Source organism: Acanthochromis polyacanthus, chromosome 6 (assembly GCF_021347895.1).
Source record: "Acanthochromis polyacanthus isolate Apoly-LR-REF ecotype Palm Island chromosome 6, KAUST_Apoly_ChrSc, whole genome shotgun sequence".
Taxonomy (NCBI): domain Eukaryota; kingdom Metazoa; phylum Chordata; class Actinopteri; family Pomacentridae; genus Acanthochromis; species Acanthochromis polyacanthus.
In genome coordinates this window covers 39,317,881-39,345,672 of record NC_067118.1, presented here as the reverse complement: position 1 = coordinate 39,345,672, position 27,792 = coordinate 39,317,881, and the positions used below count along the sequence as shown (strand labels likewise).

Here is a 27,792-nt window from a genome sequence, read left to right as displayed (position 1 = left end):
CTGTTGATGGAAACAGAATCCCACCCGTGTCAAAACGGCCCGCTGCCCCAGGTGCAGCCTCCACACAGGCCCTGGCTTGTCTCCTTTTATTACAGCTGATGAATTGAGAGGACCCTCTTGGGCATGCAGCCCAGGCTGTGGTTTGACTAATTAGAGGGTCTGTTTTCTCATAAACATCTATAGCGATGAAAACTAGGCAAATAAAGGCTGTAGTTACAGCCTGTGAAAATGTGAGATGTGAATTCTGCTGACCACAAATTCTGCAGAGCGACACTGTGGAGGGAAAGCTGGCTGCAGTTTTCCACATTCTGACTGTAGATGCAAACTTGGACTCCATTCAGTTTATTTGTAGAAGCACTGTCAACAAGCAGCTTTTTCTAAATTGCCAATAAGGATCCACCACCATTAATTAGTACATTCAACTGCAATTAAGGCACATTAGGCATCTGTTAAGTGCAGTTTAACAGCTGATAATGAGCTCGGGACTGATTGTTATCTCAGTATCTTTAAGTGTCAGTGACATTTTGACAGCAAGGATGCTCCCGTAATCACATTGTCTTTACTAACTCTTACTGATAGCTGTAAACAAAGACTCAGGCTTCCCTCAGATAAGAAACCCTCCCTAATGGTGGATTTTACATTCATGAGAAAATACATTGTGGTTTTTATCCTGACATCTGTGCTGTAAATTCAACTAGCTAAGACTTTAAATGTCTCTCAGTGCCCCCCATAATGTTCCTTTTTTAACTTAATTGAATTTGTATTGTCACAATAGATGTAAATGAGCAGCAGATACATATCAGGACTGCAGATTCAGTTAACATTTAAGCTGTAAAATGCAGAGTTTTGGTTGCTGCTTTCTATTATTGCATAATTTAAAAAGTGTTTTAGAAGTAGTAACTAATAGTGTTATTTTTTCTTCCTGAGTTTTTGGGTTGCCAGATTGGAGAAAATCCCAGTTAAATGGAGTATCCTAAACTCTTTAAACCATAAGGAAACCTTCTCAAACAGTCTTCCACCTTCTGGAAAAAAGTCACAAAACATCCATTAATTAATGACTTTTTAATGCTTATAGTTCCATATTTGGTGCCCTGTTTTAGTATAAGCCTTTGGTGATGTCATACTTAGTTGTAGGTGCAGACCTGATGTTTGTCTTTGATCTGGCAACCAAAAGATGCCCTTATTGAGCCACAAAGCCTAAATAAATGATGTATTCGGGCTTTGTGGCTTTAAGATCCCCACCAACTATATTTTAACACAATAGTACATTAATTTGAATAACTACCGTCACATTAAAAATTCTCATAACTATGTCCATTCACAGTGAAAGTGTACTGAGGTCACATTTGTTTAGGGTGACCATATTCTGTTTCTCTGAAAGGAGGACACACTTCCAGCTCGCGTGCGAAAAATTTTCAGTCCCCCCCATTTTTAGGGGTTTTCCGTGGGTCAGGGGGCTTTCTGTGCTTCAAACTCAGTTAAACAGATATTCTGAATTCCCCAGAAAAGAACACTTTACCTGGATATACAGAAAAATAGCCCAAAACACTCACAAACAGTTGCTTTATAAATAATATATTTATTAATTTAAAGCAATTCTCCTAAACAATATAATCAGTCACATACAAATATGGCATGCTCTAGTCTTTAATAGTTATTGACTCAAGTTGTGTAGGAACACATGTATTCAGATATTTAACAAAATAAGAAATAATCATCTCTCTTAAGTCTGACATTTACACCTTAGTTAGGAAAAGTGAGGGAGAGTACCATTCTTCAAAATAACCTCCCAATTATCAATTATGTAAAAATAGAAATAATGCCTCAAAATATTAAACAAAAAGAAAAAAGAGAGGTAGCCTATTCTTCAATGTTCAGTTAGCCCATTCTTCAAATAATGTGTCTAATGGCAAATGAAAAAAATATAGAAATAATGCCTCAAGTCAACAGTCCTTTTTTTCCTTCTTTTTCCTTTTCTTATTAGCTACAGAGACATAAGTCCTAGCTTTGCAGACTGTACATTCTGCCTCCCATTTGACACGACCCGGACGAAAACAGGGGTACTTTTTTCGCATTTCATCAGTGAAATGACATTTGCGTTTCGGTATTTTCTTTCGGTTCGAGTGTTCTCTCGCAATGTGCCTACCTGCCTGTCAGCCTGGGAGGAGTGAGTGAGTGTGGAGCGTTCCGGGGTTCGGCTCAAACTCCGCCTCTCAGAGCGTGTTTCCAAAAGAATCATTCAACGTGAATGGTAACCGACTTATTAATATTTATGTCCGTCGGATTACCAGCCAATCACGAAGCGCGTTCATCAGCCGGCTCATTAATATTTATGTTCGGCTCATTAATATTTATGATAAGGGAAAGTGCCGTATCCGTAGGCCACGGGCTACGGGTACGGGTCCGTATCTGTAGACACTACCATGATAAATACACTGGTCTGTGACACGCTCAAGCTAGGCAAGATCAAAAACCCGGACATTTGAAGGACTTTATAAACGCCGGCCGGACAGGCCGGACAGCCTCTCAAAAGAGGACATGTCCCGGCAAAAGAGGACGTATGGTCACCCTACATTTGTTGCATGTTGGACCTCGACCAGCTTCCAAACACGTTAGGTTATTGATTAAACCCCTAAAAAGTGTCTCTTTGTGTCAGAGTTACAGAGAGCTGCACACTGTTCCATTAACTGGACAGTAACTAAACATGTCCGCTTCATGAACACGGCTGTGATGGTCGCTCTTGCAGAACGTTCTAACCGTGATGTTGGTAACCCTAGTAACAACTGTAGTTTAAGTTGAAACACTTCATGTTAGGATCTTGCCCTGGCCCCTGTCCTTCTTCCCCCTTTCTTCCTCTTTTTCCTCCTTTCTTGTTTCCTGATCTGTTTTGGTTTTGTCCTGCCTTTTTGGTTCCCTGTCTGTCACCTCTCCCTCATGTCTCTCTCTCTCCCTGACACTCGCCCTCCTGCTCTACCTGCACTCTACCTACTGATTACCCCAATGACTGTCAGCTGCAGTAATTAATAAACTCAGCTCACCTGTCCACAAGCTCTCTTCACTATTGAAACCCTGCTCAGTCACTGTCGGACCATAGAAGCTGTTTCCCCACCAAACCTGCCACCTCTGGACTGCTACATGGACTCTTATGCCCCCCCCCCCCACCTCCCTTTAGCTTAGTTGTTGCTTCAGTTTTGTAGATTAGTGTTTTGGAGTTCTTAGGGTTTTGCTTGTACAGTTTTTGGTAGTTTGATTTAGTTCTGTCCATCCATTTATGTATTGGTTGATTATTTGGTTTAATAAATCTCCTGTTATTTGCTTGTCAGCCTGTTTCTGTGTGTCTACGTTTGGGTTCTCCTGCAACACTTCACCCTCATATTGTACATACAAAAACACAAACATAACACATAATCTAGCTTTTCAAATGGCACACTCATCATAGTGCACACATTTAGTTTTCTGTTGTATATTAAGCATTGTTTTATTAAGTTGTACAACTCTTGTTTTACTGGTGCTGGGTTATCCTATGTTCTACGACTGGTCATCTGGCTGGTTTCGGCCAAAAAAGAGGCGTACTGTAATATTTCATTGCACCACCTTTATCTTTGAGAACGACACATTTGCTGTGGCATCGATAACCTTCTGCAGTGTCACGGCATTTATTTCTGTCCAGAGTTGCGTTAATTTTCTGCCAAGATCTTGCATTGATAAGTCGGACCACTTCTTCTCCAGCACATCCCAAAGATTCTCAGTGGGTCTGAGGTCTGGACTCTGTGGAGGACAATCCACGTGTGAAAATGATCTCATGTTTCCTGAACCACTCCTTAACAATGTGAGCCCCATGAATCCTGGCATCGTCCTCAGAGAAGAAAAACTCCATCAATAGAAAGACCTGTTTTTTTTTTTTTTTTTAAAGTATACTTAGGTCAGGGGTGTCAAGATCTGTTCCTGGAGGGCCACTATCCTGCATGTTTTAGATGTTTCCCTCTTCCAACACAGCTGATTCAAATGATCAGGCTCGTTATCAGGCTTCTGCTGAGCTTGACGATAAGCTGATCATTTGAATCAGGTGTGTTGGAAGAAGGAAACATCTAAAACATGCAGGATAGTGGCCCTCCAGGAACTGAGTTTGACACCCCTGACTTAGGTAGTCAACTGACCTCATTCTTTGGGAACATAATGTTGCTGGACCTGACCAACCCCAAATCATAACCCTAACCCCCACAGGTTTCTAGGTACTAGCCATGAAGAGTGCATCACTTAATCTGCCTCTCTTCTTACCCTGATGCCCCCCTCACTTTGGAACAGGGTAAATCTGGACTCGTCAGACCACATGACGGATCACGTTTCTTCCTGGAAGACGATGGTTCATCACTATCCCGATTTTAATAATGCATTGGACGGTTCTTAACCTGAGTTTAGTAGTTTCAGAAATCTCCTTAGTTGTTTTCTTTGCTTGATGCAGGCCAATAATTTGATCCTGAGATAGATTAACATCCTTTCCATGACCACAGGATATGTCAAGAAATGAGAAGCTCCTCACTCCATGAGCTAGGGTTAAATAAATTGTCATCACTGCAGTAGTTATTCAATTGAATCCTCCTACTTATTTGCTTAATTAAATCCAGGTGGCTACTTTCTTTTTGGACAGGCTGTGTGTATCCCCCTTTTGTTCAGTGTTTTTCCGAGTTTGTTTGATCAGTGCATTTATTTATTGTTGCTTATAGCCTTTGTTAAGCTACTTTCTTTTGACCCTTTTTATGTGCCCAAATTTATTGTTGGTTGTCACTTTGTCATTTTTTGGGGGTGAACTGAAAGTCCTGTTTTTGAACTCCTCGTGCTTTGCTGCTCGCTCGCACAGGTCTGGACTGCACCAAGACGTCAACAGATAGGCACACAATGTAACTGTACTTTGAACAGTGATTCAAGAAGTGTTTTTTCCCCAATTCTGCACCAAAACTGTTTCAAAAGCATCACGGAAAGCACAGTTTGTGTGCCAAAATTGCAGACCTTGCTCATTCGATTTGCTCTGCCGTTTCACATCTATCACAAACTGAAATGTCAAAATAATTTTTCACATTTTTTTCTCAAATTATCACAACCCAATAATAAATGTAATTACATTTTTTTTGTTTTTTGAGTCCTAAGCAATCAGACAATTTGAAAAGATCTGATTTTCTACCCTCTCCAATGAAATCTGATTTTTTTTTTTGTCTTTATTTCTGCTGTTCAGGTTCAGAAGAGTCACAAGTCTCATGTGAGCTCCAGTTTCTTCTCTCAGCCTCTCCTGCAGTGTCTGGAATCTACCCGCCATGGGAAAGACTTGGATCCTGTCATCCCATAATGACGCACCAGTGAGGTATCAGCTGACTGACACACACCTCACATGACACCCATATCTGCTGAGGGACTGCTTTTGTAGCTGCTGCCAGCAACGCTACTGCAGGCATTGCTGGGTTTAGAGCTCATGATCAGTTATTTCATCACAAATCATGATGAATACAATTGTCTCAAAACAAACATGAATAACTTTTAATACAGATTTCACCAGTATGCTGCTAAACACAACAATAGCAAAAACTAAAACTACTGTGTAACCAGTTTAGCAGTTTGCTAGTGGAATAACTATTTAAAGTCCTGAAATGTTATACCTCTGTTGGAGACTGCTGCTGTAAGAACACTGTGTGTATTACGTGATCAGAAGTACCACTCTATATTTATCAAATCATGGGGCATGCCGTGCTGCATGTAAAAGAACGCCCACCAAAAGGACATTCAGCATGTTGCTTGCTGGGACACTGACCTTCATCTCCTGCAGACCAGAATCACAACTGAAGCACAACAGGTAGGAAGCATGTTTGGATGTGCAAGCACAACAAGACCGGTAAAAATACAATAAAAACTAATACTTTCTATATACGTATATATTTATCTAATACCATTACTTGCTGTTTTCAGTCTAAATATTTTCACTTAGCTTAATTGTTGATAGAGAGACGAGATTTAGTTTGCGTTATATTATGTTCCATTGTACCGCATAGCTAGATATTATAGCTAGTTGTTGCATTGCATTTATATCAGTTACATACTTGAAATTGTGCTGAAAAAAGGACGTTGTGATAAAATCGCTGTGCATGTTTTTTAATTGCACGAGTGGCTTTATCTGCTAATTGATTTAACTTATTCCAGCCTAGGTTTTGTATTCATGCTTTTAATATGGCTCATCTAATGCTTTGCAGAAAAATTAGTTTATAACGTTTATCATCAATTTTTAAATTACTTCACAAATGCACAATTATCTCAGTTTAATTTTTAATCATTCACATTTTAGTTGTTGTCTCGGGAATAAATAAAAAATTACACAATATTAAATTTTTGTTTTGCTCTGGTGATTGGATGACGTCATTCGGGCCCATGGGGAGAAATGTACAGCCAGACATGGACCCAGTAGTGTAGTCAGATTATCTGTGTAACACATCTGACCATACAATAGATTATTTGCTATTCTGTTTTGGAGTGTGGAGATGTAAGTGACCATTACTCAAAGACTGCAGCTTATAGGTCTGATTAATCAGAGCAGCAGCCGCAAATGCTTTTCTGAGGAAACATACGCAAATAAATGAATGACTTCAACAATTATGGTATAGAAAAGACAACTTTGTTATAATAATGTTAGAGATAATGTATTGTTGTGAGCAATTTTTCAAATACCGAACATATTGTATAGCTGATAGATTATTGGTTGTTATATGAGTCTGTAGCTCCCCTGACTGCTAATGGTACACTCCAATCACAAGCACAGAATATGTTGTATATGGAAAATTTGAATCGAGAATCATTGTTTTGTTTATGAATCCAATTCTCAAACAACTCAAATATAGCAAACAAAAATTAGACTGAGAGACTGATCTGTTTGTGGACTAATTTTAAAAAAAAAGGATAATAAAGGTTTCAATTCTGTTCTTTATTTAATTGATTTTAATTAGTTACCTGTGCCAGAATATGCTTATTTGGTGTTTGCGTTGAGAACTATATAATGCTAAAGCTACCTGAAATGAATTAGTCTTCTTTTAAAAATGACTATTCTTATGTTACAGCGCTTATTTTTCATTTTTTTGCAGGTTGTATTGAGCCCAAGTCAAAATGGAGGACTTTGAATACAGCGTGGAGATCTGTGACCGTGACTGGGAATGCTTCTTTGCAGAATGTGAGGAATGTAATCTGCTTCCTCCTTCATTGGCAGGTGTGGATGACTCGGGGATGAGCGACATTGACGATACAGGAGCCGTTCTTGCTAAAAGGGCTCAGAGAGCCGAGCTAACAGCAGGCTTTTCAGAGGCTGACCGCCCTATTGATGGACCCCCACACTGCGAGGGTTCTCCTGTGGATCATTACCTCAGCAAACACAGCGTTGGTGGAATGGAGAGCGTCCTCTCGGGCAGCGAGGAGGACTTACACCTGCAGTCTGTCAATATTTTCTTTGAAAGGCTGAAAAGTTTCACAGAGGCTGAGCAGCCCTCAGAGCTAAGCCAAGAGAGAAATGGAAAAAACAGAGAGGCAATACAAGAGGAGCACCGGTGTAGTGATGGGCAGAGTGCCAGTGGAAGTGCTTTGCCAGAAAACATCCCCAAGTTAAACTTTCTGCCTGCCAGGGGTGAAGCAGCAGTTGGCAGTGAGACGTCGAAGCCTCTCGACACCATCAGGAGCATAAATACAATGGAAAAAGTCGAGGCTGAGTCCAACGTTTCTCCAAAACCTGCAGCCAATAACTCAGAGCTCAGGACTAACAAATCAGCTGCAATAGAGTTATTCATCAGAGATGAAGCCTGCACAGAAACCAGAGTAAATGAGGTAATACATCAGTCTCATGACTCACCAGGCAGGGTCGTCTGCTCAGAAACAGCACACACTCACAGTGAGGAAACGTGTGCGCCTCTGGATGACGTAAAGCAGCAAGTTCTGCTGGCACCTCTCAGTGTAGATAATATTAAATGGGGGGAAGACCAAACCTTTAATGTGTTACAGTCAGATGGAGCAAGTACAAACAAAACAGTGAGCCAAGAATCATCCCCGTCTGCCTCTATCAAAAGAAAAAGGAGAAAGAAGAGGCGGCTCAGTGTGGAGCAGGGTGAGGGGGGGATTGGATCTGAGAGGCAGGTTTCATTAAAGCAGAGTGATTCAGAAGAGGAGCGGTATGCTTTAAGACGAGGAACAGGTCTGTGCTTATCTGAGGATTTTAATCCATTTTATGTAAATGAACCGCACAAAAACCCTCTCAGTCCTTATTCAGTCACCAGCAGTTCCCCAGTGGGTATATATGCTCAGGATGTAAAAGGAAATGATCTTTTTCACTCTTCTTCTCTATGTGACAGCGTAGTTAGACAGAAAAGGTGTACAGCAACAGGCTCTGCTGAAAATATATCAACTAACAATAGGTCGGTATCCCCGCTGAGTCAAACTGATCACAATTTGATTTCTGTGCCAAACAGCAGTGCTAATGTAGCAAGAAATTTACAGCCTCACAGCAAGTTACAGGTAGAAGAATTGGCAGGACTGAATACATATCCTGGAATCCCAGTTTCAATTAGTGAAGGAGTAACTGCGTCAGATGTAACCAGAGAAAGTCAAAGACAGAACGTCAAAGCAGGGGCTGTCCAGCAGCCTGATGAAATGAGACATTCTGTCAGTGGCTGTGAAAATGATCTAAATCTAAAATGTTCTCCAGCAGAGGTCGAATCAGGAGCTCACAGTCTGTTATCGTGTGTAGAGTCAAATGCTCCTGCTGTGGAAGTCAGCCAAAATGACAAACTATCTGCTGCTATGTCAGTCCTGGCCAGAGAAGCTGGAAATTCTGGCAGGGACGAGCACACACTGTGTCAAAAGGAGGCTGAGCCCCAACAACAGCTGGAAACTGACTGTCACAACACAGACCAATATAGCACCCCACTGGAAAAGACTCAGTTTTCTGTGTCTGCAACTGCTGGGATTATTTCTCACGCTCTGAACACAAAACCTCAGCAGTTCAAAGCCGAAGCGTGTCCATTCCAAGATGACATTTCCAGTGAAGTGACCTGCACTAATTTGACTTCAGATTGTATTCATGCACTGTCAGATAAAAGCTGTTTGTCTAAAAGTCCGTCCAGCTTAGAAATAGATAATACTGTAGCGCAAACAGAAGTTCAAACTTTGTCTAAATTTGATATTTTACCAGAGAAAAACTCAAAAGCTGAGAGAACTCAATCAGCAGCATCACAAATGAGGGTTTTAGCAAGTAATGATCAGACGGAAACCACATTCTCCCCGTCTGAAGACTTACCAACAAGTCCTTCAGATGTCACGCATGTGTCGTCCTGTTGTACTCTGGATACAGAATCTCTCATGTCACTCTCAAATGAAGGTTTCACCGACATGTCTGCAAGTTCTTGTTCATCTGTCAGCGAGCACGATTCTGAATGTCGAGGAGAAAAGAAAGCACTAATCTTGGCGAAGCACATGGAAGAAGATGCTACATCTGAACCCAGAAGTAAACCAGGATCAGAGTGCGACCTGTTGGCTGGAAGAGTAGATGCCGTCACAGCGTCCAAAGCTGAATGTAAACCTGAAAAGGAAGTACACTCAGTGTTTGCCATGTCTTCTTTTTGGAGTGAGATGGAAAAGCTGACGATAAATGACATTTTGGGTTTACGAATGAGCAGCAAGAAGAGAGCCCTCCCACCTCTGCAGGAAAGTGAGGAAAGTAATATGTTTGCGATGACGGACTCCGGCTTTTTTACGCCACTGGATGATTTCAAGCCCGAGCAAAGCAACGAGGACACATCCAGTGTTCTTGGTTCTGTAGGACCAAGTTTACATTCTTCCCCTTTGAATAGTGTGATGTGGGAGAGTGAACCTGTCCCGGTGAGGCGAGGTGCAGATATTTACCCAGAAAATATGATGTTGACATCTATGGCTGACACTTCCCAAGCTGTCATCTCTGAAAGAACTCAAACGGGCGTCAGAAAGATTTACAAAAATGTCAGTGTGCAAAATTTACACGCCCTGGAATCTGAGTCTTTCAGCTACAGACAGAAAGGTGACACTTTACAAACCTTAGATGAAGGAGAATCGGAGCATTTCACTGAGGGATTTGTGCCTAAGCAAGAAAGAGACGCTGCCTCCTTGTCAGACACATACCACGTCTCTCTCACAGATATATTTCAGTACTTCTTTGGAGGAAAACAGTCTGTTCCCAGCCAGTCAGCTACAGATAACATAACCGCCTTCTACACTGATGGAGATTCTGTCCCTGAAACATATGATCACTTTTTTTCAGAGTTTGATACAGAAACATTCTTCTACCCTCTCATCACAGATGAAGATAAGGCCACAGACAAACCAGTTCCCATCTTTTCCTACTCTCGCTCAGCTAATAGAAATCTGCAGTACCCAGAGGCTTATGATTATTTCTTTGCATCATCATCGTCTGATGATTCCTCTGTGGAATCTGATGATGAAGAGAACAGCAAACCTGTTAGGGTGGTATCCAGATTCAGCCATAATGCAAGCTCAGCACCAATTTCAACGGACATATATGAGAATTTTTTCACAGATAACGACGTCAGACAGAATTTCTTCTGGAAAACGACACTCTCCTTCAGGAGCCTTAATTTTACAGCATCTACAGGCCAGATGTCGACATCAAATTCTCTGTCTCCTGTACCTGTGAAGCCAAGTAGCAGATCCCTTCCAAGGACTGTTTCTCCACTTAATGCACTGGGAAATCAAGATGTGGCAATTCCAGATCCACTGCTGTATCACTTGGAGGAAAGGATCTCCAGACAGCTGACGCATCGGCCTTTCAGATACGAAGATTTGCAAACGACCGTTTCAAATCCAAGTAAGTCGTTTTTAAGACAGTGATGCAAACATTAACTATAAAACGACTACTCAGTGACTTTTACCTTTTGCCGTTACCATTTACTGCAGTTTCCAGTGGTAGAATAAGTGTTCAGGTATCCTTTACTGGAATTAAAGTTTGTTTGTTTTTTTCCCCCCTCATCCTCGCCACTCTCCATTCAAGTATCCTGGCTCTCAGGAGGTGTTTAGATATCAGTGTTGATGGGTATCTAGACAGCTGATACAGAATCACAAAGCACAGCTTTTACAGGGTTCCAGATACTTTCTGCAAATTAAAACCAAGATGTTTCCATTTGTTGTGCATAAAAGATACATTTTTCACATTTCTGCTTCTGGACATTTTAAGGAAAAACAGTAAAACTAAAGGGACAAGATGATGTGATAATATAAGCAGGAGTGTAGCACCATGACTAAATCTTAAAATGCAAGATTGGACTTGAGACAAGTGTTGTTTATGCCTTCATCCTTTTTTATACCCACTAATTCAGATCAAGCCTATTCTAGTCTGGGCTAGGTGAGGTGAGACAAATCAATTTGGTTTTACATACACCGCCAATGAGATGTTTAAGTCTTCTCTTGCACAAAACTCACATTTGAAGCAGTTCTTAGGTGCTTTACATCCTGTTGAAATAGTTTAAAAAAAAACAGTACATTTCATCAACATCGAGTGATTACTATCCTTGGTTAGACCACTTTAAGTCCTTTTGTGCAACTCTAATTTGCGTCACTACCCTAATTTTAATGAGATGTCTCTGAAAACATCATGAAGATTGGCGGTAGTGTCTTTGTTAAACCAGTCTTTGTTAGGTATATGTACGTATAACTTTCGTTTAAACAATATGTCATATTTGTATTCCTCACATGTGGTCACTTATAATGTAGGACACGTTAGCCAGTCAGCTGTTACAGTCATGACCGGGACGGATTCTCTTTCCTCAGCTGTCAGACGACACTGACTGACTGCAGGCACGTAGTGATGAAGCCAAGAGGGATGGTAGTACGTGATAACTCGACTTCACTCAATGAGTGTCTTCTCTAAGCTGCCAGGAGGGCGCAGTAATTCATGATGGGCTGTGAAGGAAAATGAAATGACCTCGTCTTCAGCAGGCTTTATGCATACATAAATCCCTTTTCTTAAGCTTTAATTAGGTAGTAACTCATAACCTGCTAATATGACATCTGTTATTCAGGGCTCATCTTTAAGAATTATTTTTAAGGCCACAAAAGTCACATTTTCAGTGACCAGTGGCATCAAGCAGCCTTGTTTGTTTACAGAACGGTAGACTGTGCATGAGTTAGCCGACAAAAGAGGAAGTCCTGACATTATTGGAAGCCTAACAGCTGCTGACAGTTCATTACCGATTGTAATGTCCCTGAATTCCCAGTGGGCTTCTTTGTGAAAATGTAATAATTGTTATCTTTTGTGTTGTCTGTTCATGAACAGCTTCATGATTGAAATGTTTCCTATCTGTACAGGGTTGGATGCCTCACTGCTGCCCCTTAAACAGTCAGATATGTGTCTGGTTTGTATTGCATTTGCTTCATGGGTGCTGAAGACTGCAAATCCACAGGTTGGAGATGCCTGGAAGGCTGGTATGTATGATCATTTGGAGTGTTAATGTAATTTAATACTATAGAAAACCTGCAAATCTTGCTTTTTGATTGTTCGTTCAGTCACTGTCTCTATCTGTGCAGTGTTAGAATTTGATATTGAAATTAGTACATTTGAGTTTGTTTAAGGACTGCAAGGATGATGCTGTAAAATCAATAAATATTGGCATACAATTAGCAGAACACTTCAATAGAATCCTCCTCAGGAACGTAAAGAAATTTAAGAGTCTTGTGACTAATGTGATGACTTTTGTTTGCATTTTCACAGTTCTGCTGGCGAATGTAAGCGCTCTGTCAGCCATCCGATACCTGCGAAAGTACGTCAAAGTGAAGGCAGCAGCCGGTGAGACGAAACCGCATCAAGCTACACTGACTGATTCTTGATCAGATTCCTTCTGGCTCTGAATACGTCATGATTGAAATGATTCATTTTTCCATGAAGACCTGAAGTGAGCTGTTGCAGGACCTGAGTGCTTGAGAAATTTCGATGGGTTGTTACATGTTTAGTTTCATTCATCCTAATAGTTGTTTTATTCTTGTTCATGAGCAAGGACCATCAATCAATCAGATGTGCAAGATTGTTTTTAAATGAGAAGTAAGATAAGCGACCTGCAGTACGGAAAGGCTTAGATGAGGATCAGTGGCAGTTCCTGAGCTGACAGACCCCCAGCAGAAAAGGAAAGAGTCAGAAGTAGAGGGATGGAAGGTGGGGCATGGCAAGAACAAACAGGTGTGTAGGGTAGGTAGGCATTTATAGGCATATGGCAAGAAGGGTAGAGTTAGAGGTGTGGTCCTTCTCCTAAACTTCAGATAAAGATGTTACCTCTAAATTCTTATAATTTGACCCCTTAAACATCTGAAAGCATACATATAAAAATATAAAATGACCAAAGTCAAGATGAGACACGTTTAGGTGAAAGACGGCTTTCGAGATCTGTAAATAATGTATAAGTATGTACTGAAGAGAGACTAGAGGCAGCTTTACTCAGAGCTGTACAGACTTGAGATGATAGATGGGCGTGTGATAAATGGATTAACTTGAGGCACGTGCAGGATGTAATTTTATGTTGCAGATGCTTATATGCGCAGTTTCTTTCTGACAATTATTTCACAAATGTATTGCACAGGTGCAATATTTAGCACTGCAATTCAACAACACTCCCTTAAAAACATGTAACTTATTTTGGGGACAGCATGCTGTGCCAGTATCGGTTGTATATTATGTTCAGGGCATTTTATTGTCATGATGGGTCAGTTATAGATGACTGTTCAGTATTGTCATGTGGGTTACACTGAGTTCTTTGTCTGTCAATTTAACTACAGTAAACTGTCTCTTTGAATTGTGTGCTTAGTGTGTCATTCAAAATGAATTTAAACCCTCCAAACACTAGAGGGCGACATAAACTCATGTAAGGACCTGAACTGGAGGGCCAAAATTGTGAGCTGCAGTTTTTTAGATGATTAGCAAAAAAAATATTTTTTACTACAAGCACCCAGATTTTCACTTCAGGCTTCTAATTAATGTAATAAATTACTAAGATGTGCGTAGTCAACCTGCCTAAGTTGTCAGAGAAGAGCCTGCCAAGAATTTCTATTAAAGGATCAAATTTTTCTTCAGCAGATGGCAAAATTGAGTTAGAAAATGTAACAGACAGTCCTCTCACAAACACTCATTTAGATTTTGGTGCATATGGATAATCGAATACATATTTATCTAAAATCCTTTGCTAAGTCCTACACAGATTTCAAAGGAATGTTGTCTGATCAAAAGGGCTCTTAGTTTCCCTTTAAAGTAGTAATGCAGCATGTCTTAACATTCACGAACTGTTCCTTTAATTTAGGTGCATAGATGCCGAATAATATGTCTCATAAGATTTTGACAATGCTCTGTGCAAATGAAGGAAAAAGGCATGGTGCAGCCTGTGGGGCCTTCTTTGTGTGCAGATGTTAAATTTAATGATATGGTTTGATTTTTTTTTTTTTTTACATTAACTGGTTTGAGTAAAATGATGAACTTAAAAAACTTGAGCTCTGCTTTGGCACAATTGCTCAACATGCAGTTAAGAAAATAGAAAATAGTCAAGAAGATAAAGCCGAAGATAATATAAGAGTTAAAAGTGTTGTTAATCTGTTTTTCTATGTTCTGATGGAATTCTAACAGTTTAATGAACTGTTAACTACTTTTTCTTTTTCAAAAAATTAGTCAATATACTTATTTCCTATACATCTGTACATACAAGAGTATCAAGACTGCATCAGACACAAACTGGTTGATAATTTTTTAGTTTTATTTGCAAATATAAATAAACACCTCAAACAAAATGGAAGAAAGTCACACGGGTATCAGTACTGTACAGTACTACTAGTAATATTAGCACCTTTAAGGCAGTCACTTGAATCTACATCTATTCGCCTTGAGTGTAATATAATAAATGTACAACATTTACAAAAATATACATACATTCTCTACTATAACAAGCCCTGATGGAATGCTTTTTATAGCTTCAATTCGAAACAAAAGGAAACGTATAACAGTAAGCAAAATAGACAGCCTGTTAGAAAATCCTTTAACTCTTAGAAAACCGGAGGTACAACATATTAAACCTTTGACAGTACAATACAATAAAAATAACATTAAAGTTCTGCTCTTTTCTTCTTGAATGCTACATATATCAGACCTCTGTGGTTTTTCACGTTCATATTGTTTTACTACTTGCCATTTCCTTTCATACCTGCATTTTCTGCTCGACTACCTCACCTCTAACAAAGCAGTTCCTGGGATTTGTCAGTTCCTACTGTACACAACAGCAGCAACACCGGCTGTGCTTGTTGGCTTTTATTATCCCTCTGATAGAGATCTGTTGTTTGCACACGTCCAGACGAGTGCCGGCGCTATTGTTTTGTTTTATGACCATCTCTGCTGGGTTGCCATGGCACCAAGGCCTCTGGCCCCAAAGTCTAATCCCGTCCAGTGTGTCGAAATTCCAGACCTTGGCTGAATCATTCCAGTATCACAGTCGAAGTCCCAAATGTTGTCATAGTCAATTTCCTGGTCATCTGGTTCTGTGGGTTCGAGGTACGAATGGTGATCTATAGGATGAAAGAAGATTCACACGCTTTAAGTTTCAAGCCATGAAAGACAAAGCTCACTCTGACTGAATAAACTTGCACACAGTCCCACAGTTAATCATAGCGCGATTTGCATTGTCACATAATATAGTCGGTTACTGTAAAACCAGTAGGGTAGCATGCCACTGTTACTGCACCTTCACTTGCTATTTATGTTCAGAGTGTATAAAAACGTGCAACCCGTCAAATGAAATCGTTGCACATCTAAGAAATAATCTACAATCAGATAATGGCTAGGGTTGTTTCGTATGCGATAAGAACCTTTAGATTGGTGTGTCCAGTTGTGTGCTATCACTCACAGCGGAGGAGTGAATCCGGTCTATGAAACAGTATTCTCTTACACTAAGGACATCCGGCCAAGTGGCGTTCGGAGCTGCACTAAGCTCCATTTCATTGTCACATTTGCTGCACCTGCGATTCTGTAACCTTTGACCTTCTGTCTACCTGCTGACAGACTGAAGAGTTCAGTCAATCCGAATGCATGCAGTGTTAGATTTATGGTGTAATGGAGAGCAAGCAATGCGCTGTGTCCTTGGTGGTATTTAGGAAGGCGGCTCACTGTGCTGACTTTCATAACTCACAGTTGTGTGGAAATATGATCCTGTAGTGTTTAAAATTTGAAATTTGTTGCTTCATAGAACTCTAAATTTATCCAGCTCTGCCAGGATATTAACACTCTGCATGTGACAAGATCAAACATCTTTAAGGTAAAGATGTTTTTATCAGGGCTTGAACACTCTTGAACACGTAACAGAGGAATGTTTCATCAAGTTTACATGCTTTCAATTCTTACCTGGTGAGTAACCATAAGGCATCTGAGCGTTGTTCCTCACGGAGCTCGACGGGAGGAGTATCTGCCAACAGATGTGAAAACAGAGTAAGTTACTTCCCGCGATCAACTACAACAAACACTCTCATGTTTCCCGAAATGTTTTATCTGAAACACCTGTTCACATATCACCTGCGGCACAAGCGCATATACTTCCTTTACCACCATGGAGTATTTCACTCTGTACCACAGCATTCCAAGAAGCTGGAGTGTTCTGAGAGATGAGTGTATCTGTGCTTCTCACCTGCTCTGGCACTTGGCTGGGCAGAGGCAGCAGCTTTAGCCTTGCCACGGCTTCTGCTCTCTGCTCTGCTTGGCTTTGAGGCGTCTCCATCTCCAGGCCCAGAGCCTGACCCAGGGAGTTGGTCAGGACCAGGCTTCTCCTGCAGCGTTTGCCCATGGGAGGGGTGTGGAGCTGGAAGGAGGAGGGCAGGAGCTCCTGCTGGTGGTGTAGAAAGTGGATCGGTTCATTCCAGCTCTGCTGCTAAAGAACAGATTGGGACATTTAAGAGGAGTGCTGCTATAAGCTTGTAAAGTAGGAGTGATATTAAGGATTTGGCTAAATTTGGCAGTTAAGGTTTTTCTATGTTCTGGACCTGCTTTCTTGTGATTTTACAAAAAAAACAAACATGACCATAGTGGTATGTGGGTACATTTATATATGTGTTTGCACAGCTCTGTATCACACAGGCTGCACAGGTGTAAATTGAAGCAATGGATCCAGTATCATTGACCCACTTACCACCGGCCTGGCCTCATCCAGAGTGTTGATTTCAGGGCTGCAGGGCTCATCATACAGAGGCGACAAGGGTTGTCGTGGGGCGCACATGTCTGAGTGGCGCTGGGGGGTGTTGAGGGAGTTGCTCAAGGATGTCTGTGGAGTACTCCAGCTGTTAGACTGAGGATTTAAACAGAAACGACAGTTAGTTTACACCATGAGAGGAAAGACACATCAATCACCAAGTTCACCTCCGTCTTTCGATTTGTCACACTTCAAGTCATAGACGCAGTAAACAATTACATAATCTACAAATAACATTGGCCTTTACGATATGATTAATAAAGTCATATCTTGGGTCACTGCCAGATATGATCTTAAACAGTGGCACAGCAGAGATATATAAAGATAAGTACAGTAAATGTTTTTATAATTGAGATTTAATTCCTTGCGCAATTGAGTGGCTCAATCTTTCAACTTCAGTTTGTATAAATGCCACTGTTACTCTGTTAACGCCATACACATGGTGACCCTCTCAGCCCACTGCTTGGTGCATCTATTTTAGTTACTGTGCACATGACATGTAAAATAAGTCAACAGTCTCAAAGGGAATATTCAGTTATCAAGTTAAGACGTCAGACTGGATTACCTTGACAAGCGGGGCTTTCTCCACCCGAAGTGGGTTGACACGATGTAGGCCAGAGTAGGGTGTGCTGTACATCTGCGACAGCACTGAGCTCTCTGCTGGCTGCAGGTAGGAGCTGTGCTGGGGGGAGGAGTAGCGCTGTGACAAAGGTCGAATGTCACGCTCGGGCCTGGTGTGGGAGGACATGCTGTTGGTTCTGCTGCCCAGCCGGGCAGTCTCAGTTGAGGAGGGACGGCTGGAGCTGTACTGTAGGGAGAAACAATGACACCCAGAGAAGAAGTCAGCAGAGAGTTGTGTTTTTTTTACAACAGAGACTTTAACACCTGAGTCCTATGGGAGAAAACAAACTGTCTTCACTCTACAACACTAGTTTTCTTGTGTTTTTTTAGCAAGCAGAGCATGTGAGAAAAAAGTTTCCATTAATTTAATTGGTAGAGTGGTAGCTCAGATCTGAAGGTGAACAGCAACATTTCGTCTGGGCACTCAGCCCTCTCCACTTTAAGATAATTGGATGGGCAGACGGCCTGCATGGCCCCTCTCCTGGGGGAGTTTGGTCAGATGTCCTGATAATGCTGAGTGCTTCAGTACTTCTCAAAGAGTCTGAAGTTAACAGGCAAACTTTTCACTCCTCAAGCAGAATCTCAGAGTTTCTTATTTCTCCGCATTTAGAAGTTGTTTTGATGGTTCAATGTTTCGCAAAAAATGAGCTTGAGGATCAACACCTGAGTATTTGTAACAGGAGCGCTTTGGTCTGTAGACATTGCTTAATAATTAACTGTGCTAAAGAAAGGTGTTGCTGCTCAGCTCCACCAAAACAAACAAGTCTTTTATAGCGGTCTACAATACCTTGCTACCATATTTAAACCTGGGTCAATATTGTAGTGTTACTGTGTTTGATTAGGTTTATTATTTTAAGAACATGTAAACAGCTGACTTACACAGAGGGGCTCAGAGTATCCGGGGGAGAGAGGGTTCTCCTCATGAACTGGTAACTGAAGGTTTAGGGACCCATGTCCACTTGTTGACTGGCTGAATTTATGATGATCTATTTTTCTTTGACTGTTTCCACTCCATCTGTCAAACTGTGGGGCCTGGAGATAAAAGGACACAAAAACTTGATTAAAAATTCAGCTGCAAGCAAAGTCTTTTTATAGACTTCTACTGAACTGGTAGTTGTAATTGTAGTAGAGGTGGATGAAGTCAGTTCATAATCATTCTCCATGTAAATTTACAAAACAGGTGAGGCCAGATTGTCTGTCTCCTTTATCACATTTCCTCATACTTAACTTCACACCACCTGCAGGATCACAGAAGATATCGCTCTATAGTTATATATAGTTATGGATCATTAGCAGCTGTGAGTAACATCATTTTCTGCCTGTGAACAGAAGCAAACGAAGCCTCACCTCCTTGTTGGTCGGCGTGTAGATGATGTCATACACGGGGGGCGGGGGACTGAGAACGGGCACGTCAGCAGCTTTGAAATGCTGGATCCAGTCACAGAACTCAGTCCTATCCAGACAGGAGACCACTATGGGGTTGATCAGCTTCCCTGAGAAGAGAAGAGGGGAGGACAAAGGCCGTCATTTGGTCCACTTGCTCACTGGAATGTGCCATAGCAAGATTGTTATTCAGCAGGGATAAAACCCACTCATTCATGGAGGGGTTACACTCTGTGACGCGAGCAGTGTCACGGAAAAGGCCATGTTGCATCAAACATACGCAAGAATGTACTCATTAAAATCCCTTTAACATGTTAGTTTAAATGACAACATGGAAACGAGACTGATTCAGTGTATTTACCTTCAATCATAAAAGTGTTAGGCTTGACGTCTTGACAAGGCGTGGTCACCGTAATCATGTTGAGCGGAAGTTTTCCCTGTAATCACAATGACTCTTTAGCACACCTTCCTGATGCAAACACTCAATATACTGGAAGAACAGCTCAGGATGTGATAAAAGTTTGGTACCTTATAGAAGAGTCCATCATTTTCTTCTGATAGGATGATCAGGGTTGATGGATACATCACCAGTAGTCTGTCACTCTGTTCCTGTGGACATACGATCACAGTTAGCATTACGCAGTGTGTGTGACATGTAAATACTTGTATCTAGTTGCAAAGTTCTTTCATTCCAGTTTAACACTTTTCTACCATCTATTGTTTTATTATCTTGTGTCAAAGGGTACATTAGATAAAAATCAGTTTCAGTCAGAACTTTTTAGGGCTGCATGATGGTTTAGTTCCTTGTTAAGGGTTTCTGTTTTTTAAACTTTCGGCAAGTTTTGATACTGTGCAAGACAGACAGGCACCAAATGCATCTAAAGGTAAGAAGGCAAGTGCTGATAACCCTAGTGGAGATAAGACTATGGCTAGCACAAGGTACAAAGGTAACCGTGGGACCTGGTGCAAACTTGAAGCAAAAATGCCACTCTTATCCTTTAATACTGTGTTGTGAGGCATGCTTTAAATCCCAGTAAGAGCTTCAGTCAAACCAGTTAGCGGGGCATTTAAAGGTGCGGCAGACTGAGAGTTTATGTTTCCTCTCTCTCTTTGGGAGGGTGTGTCCGGACAGACAGCTGACATTCCAGCTGTGAGGTGAGTCGAGTCACTGCGTGAGCCCAGCAAATGCCTCTCACACACCCAGGCCCTAAATCTCACACACTTCAATCGGGCTGCCGCCGTTTCCCACAGTGAATTAATTGCAGATTTTCATGCAAGCTGTGTCATGACTACTGTTTTTATTGGCTGCAACGTGAAGCTATATTAGCATCGTTTGTTTGTGTTCATGTCTGCTTTGATTTGCATGGAGTCCTTTTTCATCAGGTGGCTGCAGGTATTTGACACTGTTGTGCACTGTGTCAGAAAATAATGATAATAGGAGACGTGCAATTTGCCAAAATACGGCCTCCGCCCTCTTCACTCACTCCTTACATTGTGTTGAGGTAATGTGTGCATTGCCCAATTAGAAAACTATGTGTGAGTCACCTGGATTTAGAGCTGCCTTTATTCACAATGTGAAAAATTCCCAGGGTTTGCAAACATGTATGTATCATGAGTTACAGTCTGCTGTACTGTACATTTCCATAAATGGTGAAACGACAAGGACTAATGATTCATTCCTGATAAGTTGCAGTGATGTCGTACCTGACAAGGCAGGTGTTGTAGTCGGACTTTCGTTACATAGGTGATGGGGCCCAGGCTGTCCCGCTGAGAACCCTCCCACTCGTAGATGGGTTCTCTGTTGATAGAGTTTCTCAGTTCCTCTCTTCCCTCAGCAGTCTTGTCCTTGTTTAGCTACAGTAAGCACACAGGGGGTTACAGGAGTTAGAAACATCACAAAGTAAATATGAAGAGCTCTGCCCTTAAGTAAAGTTAAACATGTTGATTTGGCCTCTTTCCCTGGAATGCCACTAATGTTTCTTCATCTAAAATGCTTCTAATCTTGAGGCTTATAAAGGAATCAGGAGCTCATTTGTTTTCTTCTCTCGTGACACATCTAGGTTCATGTGTTTCGTCAACCTTCTCCCAACCTGTGGGTGTAGAGTCAGCACTTTGTGCAGATGTGAGGGTTAGTTTGATGCAGCCCACGATGAGGTCAAGGCCGCTCCCTAGTATCCAGGCCTCAGGGAGAGGCAGCAGTGGCTACTGACTCACCAAATTTATACACTCACACACATCCTGCCTCATCAGAAGTGGCTAATTCACCAGGTGCATTAAAAAAGCTAAAATAAAGAGTTTAAATTTGGAAACAAAAAGCCACGAGAACTTTTTATGCAGCCTGATGTATCTACTTCCAAACACCAAAAATGGTGTTGCTGAACTTACTTTGACTCTGGTGTAGTTTTCAGGTGCGATTGCAGTTCCTCCATTAGCCTCAATGTTTTCTTTCAGCAGGCCAAACCAAAGGTCCATCTCTTCTTGGTTGGCGCAGTAGACAATGATGGGGTTAAGACTGACACCTGCAGGGTGTAAAGGTCACAAGGTTAGTAAGGGAAAGTGTCACCCAGGTTTCTCTTTCTAAGCTTTTTTTCCATAAAGCTTTTTGTCACGTTAGCACATCCTTACAGTTCACACTCTTGGAAGTTATGAAACAAATACACTAAACGTTAACATATGTTCAGGACAGTAAACCACATTTAAGACCTATTACAGAAAAGCCCCTTTGACCTGCTGTGTTTGGCATTTAAAGACTGTAAGAGAGTCTCCCTCCCACAAACTGCTAAACCCAGGAGAAATGAACCTTAGATGAAGAGAGCTGGACTCTAACTCTATCAGTCCCACACATACCAGAGATAACCAGCACAGATAGTCTGTTTCATCCCAACCCTGTGGCTTTGTACTGTAATTGTCCGGAATCACGGGCTGTCGACTGCTCCTTAATCATCAGCTACTTTGGACTCATCTGTTGACTTTTCTTTTCATTCCAGCTCTTGATTTTAGACATTGACCACAGCACTCCCTCACAAAGTTGTCGTTTTACTCCCTATAAAAGTGTTGTTTTTTTTCTTTTACAGTTCAAGCAAGGCGAGCATTGTGAAAACTCTCATTCAAAGTTTCGTTCACTTTACAGAGGTCATTAACTATTGTTTAAAGTAATTATCCGTTATTATCTAACTTTCATAGCCGCATTAATTCAGACCATGTGAAAGCTTCCAGGAATTTTCACACATCCGCTTGTGATGTATTTGCTTCGTCACCCTCTAACTCACCAATACCACATTTTTTGGCTCGGTGTGAGGAAGAAACTGGACTCGCAGAGGAAATCTCTACCTCACATCTCTTACTTGACTCAGAATTTCGTCACGCTTCGTCCGCATGTTTCCTGTCAGTGATGCCTCCCATAAAGTAAATAAAGTTTTGCACTGAACAATGAATAGAACGGAAATATAATACCTTGAAATAGCAAACTTGATCTGGGAAATTGCTAAATCAATTCCATGAGAAAACAACCAAAGTGGGTCAATATTGTGACAGCAGAGATTTCGGTAAGATAGACGTACAAACACAGAAACCTTACACCTTTGTGAATGGGATGGACTTTCCACACATTGGATTGTTTTTTTGCTCAGTAATTTAACATTAATCCCTGACTTTTTGTTTCCCACGCAAGGACCAAAGCTATTTAATCTTCATGAAAAAAATCTAAAGTTCAAAAGCTAAGTGGCATTTCTAACAGGCATTAACCTGAGCAGTTTTTGGAATGTGACCATAGATTATATGCGGTGACACGGCTAAGAGCGGTAGCTGGACTTTCCTGCACGACAGCTGGACTGACTGAAGTGCACCTGTTGTCTAACAAGCTGGGCCTTTAAGGCTGCTTTGGCCCTCTGACCGAGGGTGAAGGGGGTCCAGCTCTAGTTAGTCTTTGCTTTGAGTGGAGGTGAAGAGGTGAGGGGGCCGGTCGCGGCACCTTTGAATCACTGGAATGTGTTAACATAGGAAATGCTGCAGCCTTAAATAGTGTGTGTTTTCTAGGCTTTTTTTTTTTTTAAAGTGAGGAGAATTTTTACTTTGATCCATAACTGATGAGAGACAAACATAGTAGCCCACCAGTAGAGGGACAAAATATAAATAGTGACAGATTTTGAGCATTAAATTAAGTTAGATAAAAAGTATTCTTGCTTCTTTTCTAGTGTGGCCACCTTTGTTGACCCACTGGTTTACAAAGCTCTTGCCAGGTTCAGTCTGAGTGATTGATTAGCTGATTCAATGCAGCCAGTAAAACAAAACAGGTTATTAAGACATACCAGGGCACGGTGCCAACACTATAGTGAAGATAAACTTACCGTTTATCTGAAAGGCGAATTCCTGGGGTTGGCTGTGATTGCAGTTCTGTTGCAAGTTGCAGATGGTGAGTTCTTTCAACGGAAGAGTCCCCTAAACACAAAACAACACAAAAGTTCAATCATGCTTCCTTGGACAAAAACATCCTTTTATTCAAAAACTAAATGTAGTCATTCCCCTCGACGTTATGCTCGATTTAAGCTCTAAACTTTAACCAAAAATTAATCATCATGACACCGAGATCAGCCTTGTAAGCCAATGACGTATTGATGTCTGCCCTTCATATACCACCATCTATAATCTGACTAATACTGTATACAGGTGCTTAGCGGTCTCTTTTTGACGCAGAGTTGAGTTTTCAGCAGCTGCAGTGAAGCGATGATTAATGGCTGCTCACGCTTTATGAGACAAGTGAGGTAATAGAATCATACTTTGTTTACCAACATAAGGCTGGTTGGCAAGGTACGGCTGTCAGATGGTATGCTGACATAACAAAAAAACGGATAAAAAAATAAGAGCTGACATAGTGATAAACTATATATTTGAAAGAAGAGACGAGACTGCGTTGAGTTAAAAAAAAAAAATTCTACCTGGTACGTCAATCCAGTTGTGTTGTTGGAGACAAAATGAAGGTGTGTCTGGAAGAGATCCAGGTAGCAGTCATGTATGTCCTGCAGAGAGAGTAGGAGAAGGTGAGAGGTATGTTTGAAATGTCATGCGATACAAATTTAAATTTAGAATCTGTGAAACCTGCTGGTTTAGTGTTGATGAACTGAAACTTCGCATGCACATACAGACATGAAGATTCATGTTACCCTCAGGTTTAATTTCTTTTTTGATGTTTCTGTCGTGAGGAGTCAAAGATTGCAACCGCACAGTAATCTGCAGAATAGTTATTATTTAAACGTCAGCAAAGAACTATGTCAGACAGATATTACAGTTTTTTGTACTGTAACATTTTGTTCTTGTATCGTTTGCTGATTCACAGAGCGCTGACGGGAAATTTGATTTTGCGGCTTTAAGTTCTTCTATGCTGCAATATGTTCTCCTGCCACTGTGTTGTTACTCCATCCATCAATGTTTTCTCTTCACTTTTTGACAGAGTTGTTGTGTCACTGCTTTGATAAAGTGCTGTTCCCACCGTGTGGAGCCGGCACATCCTCTATCAGTACGTGGGATCAGAGGAACTCTCTCTACCCTGAGGTTTTCTCTCGGAGATGTTTCGCAACCGCAGCAGAAACAAGCATGTCCAAACACAGGCTGCGGTCCGCTTTGTGGAAAACTGATTGGATTATTCACAGGCAGCCACCACGTCAAAGCCAGCAGCTAGTTTCAGTCTGCTTGGTGGCTGCAGAGCAACATCCTGTTCCTCTCCACCTGTTTTTCTTTGGCTTTGACACTCACAGGGTTCACATTGATGACTTGCATGATGTGTCACTGTAGGCTTGGTCATTGTTTGAAACCTCATTTACCACAGAGAGGATTACACAGCCTTATCTTTGTTTTCTTATTGTTGCTTTCCTGGGATTTCAACATGCAGCTTGTCAGAAGTTGTTTTGCTTCACTCACCTGGCAGTGGAGGAAACGGAAACGGACTTTGGAGCTGTGAATCATCCGTCCGTAATTCTTCACATTGATGCTGCTCTTTTTCCATCCGCTGGCCGGGTCGTAAGGAAACGGAGGATCCCATTTTATGTTCTCTATCGTCTGCAGATCTTTGGGGGACATTTCCTGCAACCAGTCATATTGTTAGTAAAGATGATGAATAAACCCTTGAGGCCTGGTGTTAAAATCATAAGAGAGGCTGCAATAAAAGTCTAATGGCACACACTCATAGAAGAGCAGCTCTCTTTGGTGTGCAGATGGTTGAATTCCATGTTATTGCCATGTCCTACGAGCTGAAAGAGTTTCTTACCTTCCTGGGGGTGACCGTGCACAGGATATTGATGATGCTGTTGGACTTCTCCTGTCCCTCTTGGGGATTCTTCTTGCGAAACAGGCGACTGCTACAAGTGATAGAAGAAATCCATGTGTTAGTCCTCACTCTCCATTGTTTACCATCTATTCCATGTTTGCTGTTTAGTTAATTGCAGTGTCAACAAGAACCTTTTCCTGTTTATGGGAGTTCACTCTTGTCTACTGTTGTCAGATGGACAGATGACCTAAAATGTCGTTTGCTTGACTGTTTTGCACTTTAAATTCAGAGTAGAGTTTTTACAGCAGATTGACGTTTAATCAAATTGTGTGTTTCCTCCTAAAAATCAATCCGAGTTCCTTCCTTTGTCCTTTTTCCATCAATGCCAGCTATTTAATGATAAGAACAATCAGGTCTTGTCTTCCTGATAGCGAGGATATGCATAGGAAAATCACCATTGAATGTCCCTCTTTGTTTTGCATGACCCTCATCTGTTACCATTAATGTCACAACTTTATGAGGAAGCTGCAAAGATAAGGCCCGGGGACTGCTTTTACAAGTGCAGCTTGTAGTTTATCTGCTTATCTGTACATATGTGTGCCAGTGTCCTCGGTGCAACAGCGCAGGCTTTTGTTTTCATGGTGGGAATCAAGGACTGTCTATTCAGGAAGTCCATGTTCAGCATTAATCACTAATCAGTGTCTGGTGAAAGATGCTGTTCCATTTAATCTCTTTGTAAAATTTACTCGTACACGGAGAAAAATATAATTAGCACACACTCCCGTGCAATTTGCAGTTGAAATGTGAAAGAGGAATGCATTGTAGATAATAGGCAGGTAGTGGATTTGCACACCCAGCATTCTCCAAGTCCCTGCTGTGGCATTCAGCACCACTCATTCCCCTTCTCTGTGGGGAATACCTGAGCCTGGCCTGATTCACCGACACAAAGACTTAGTAGGGTACACATGAAACAGGAACACTGAATGTATTGTTCGAGCTGAACCATCGATCCGTCTTGGAAGGTGTGTCAGTGTTCCAGGTTCAGCCGTTAATTTTTTAAAGCTAACGTCGCCTCAACTCTGTTTTTATATGAAAACTAAAATGTGCATGGCACGTTTGACAAAACCAGACCCTGAATCATTACACAGCACAGGACAGAAGAGTGGAGTTGAGGCTAATTAGAAGCAGATGTGTTAGTCCAGTGGAGGTGGCTGTACCAAGTGCAACATGCCCAGGCATATAATCCTGGAGGATTAAAGAAAATTGGAGAGAAAACCAAGTATAACGCAATAATGTCAGACATTTCCTGTGTTCATGTTCAAAGCCTCCAGGACAGATCAGTACAAGCCATTATCTTGTATATCATTAATCATAAACCAGATCTTATTTAATAACTGTAATTGTGATCATGATAATAAATGGGGTCAGGTCCTCATTTTTTTTTTTTTTGGAGGGAAACAAGATTCAGTGACAGCTGGCAGATCGTCTTCACAGAGATGCAAAGAGGAGGCAAATGGTAACTGGATCATTGACACCGTTGGCCAGACGGGCACCGCTGAAGCACGACTTTGGGACTGTCCTGTATTACCATATGATCCTCACCCCGGCCTCACGAAATTCACAGCCTCTGTTTAACCCCACTGCTCAAACCCCGAAGAAATACCAAGAATTCTTTCCACCTGAAACACGCTGTCTAAAATAACTAACTACCGTCAAGTTCATGACATGTGCTCCGTGTACTCTCTGACACAAGTACAGAATACCTGCACAGGCTGAGCTGTTCCTACCTGTTTCTGCGTATGAAGCTCTTGCTGGAGAACCTGAAGTTGTGCTGGGGGACACATGACATGCTGCTCCCCATGCTGCTGTGCTCTGTGGGGCTTTGCGCTGTTCAGTAGAATAAAGTGTACTCCCTCTGTGATGGTTGACTGTAAATCCAAGAGTGCAGTGTGCTCCCCGCTCAAGTCTGACTTGTACTGAGTGAGAAGTGGGCAGGGTGAGGGCTGTATGTGTCTGCGTAGAAGGGGTGGAGTTAGTGTGTGTGATGAATAAGCAGCAGGACCTCTGAGTGAGTAGCCTCTGTCTGCTAATTCAATCCCAACAATGAAGGCAAGGGGTTCAGGCAGAAGTGTGCCATTTCACACCTTCCAGGAGCCAAATGGAGCTCATTGTCTGGCCCCAAATGCAATCAGTGGTCACTAAACACAGTAGATGGTGTGCGTCAATCAGAAGGGAAGATGGGAACTTCTCCTGACATGTCCAGAC

The 27,792-nt window shown here is 41.5% G+C and overlaps 3 protein-coding genes across 4 annotated transcripts in view; 2 read left to right on the top strand and 1 right to left on the bottom strand.

Moving 5' to 3' along the window:
- Positions 1–5,254: 5,254 nt before the first annotated feature.
- The window catches only part of noc2l (NOC2-like nucleolar associated transcriptional repressor), a 74,060-nt gene continuing 51,522 nt past the window's right edge, over positions 5,255–27,792 (top strand). Inside the window, exon 1 of the mRNA XM_051949123.1 lies at positions 5,255–5,356. Within this exon, the coding sequence (XP_051805083.1) occupies positions 5,310–5,356 (47 nt within the window). The 5' untranslated portion in view covers positions 5,255–5,309. The remainder of the gene's footprint in view (positions 5,357–27,792) is intronic.
- On the top strand, positions 7,122–13,844 carry LOC127534311 (PPARGC1 and ESRR induced regulator, muscle 1). Its single transcript, XM_051949115.1, has 3 exons — positions 7,122–10,873; positions 12,370–12,486; positions 12,773–13,844. The coding sequence occupies exons 1-3, from the start codon at positions 7,141–7,143 to the stop codon at positions 12,886–12,888; spliced, it is 3,966 nt and encodes a 1,321-aa protein (XP_051805075.1). The 5' UTR covers positions 7,122–7,140; the 3' UTR covers positions 12,889–13,844.
- Positions 14,772–27,516, bottom strand: plekhn1 (pleckstrin homology domain containing, family N member 1). Of its 2 annotated transcripts, none has more exons than XM_022192650.2 (16): positions 27,315–27,516; positions 25,528–25,618; positions 25,182–25,343; positions 24,203–24,283; positions 23,615–23,705; positions 21,654–21,787; positions 20,973–21,122; positions 19,797–19,877; positions 19,630–19,705; positions 19,233–19,378; positions 18,765–18,917; positions 17,830–18,072; positions 17,205–17,360; positions 16,707–16,943; positions 16,427–16,487; positions 14,772–15,594 (listed from the first exon to the last, which is right to left on the bottom strand). In XM_022192650.2, the coding sequence occupies exons 1-16, from the start codon at positions 27,386–27,388 to the stop codon at positions 15,410–15,412; spliced, it is 2,121 nt and encodes a 706-aa protein (XP_022048342.1). In that variant the 5' UTR covers positions 27,389–27,516; the 3' UTR covers positions 14,772–15,409. The 2 variants fall into 2 exon arrangements, with proteins under 2 accessions (XP_022048342.1, XP_022048341.1); XM_022192649.2 differs by having other exon boundaries at positions 16,707–16,946; positions 27,315–27,515.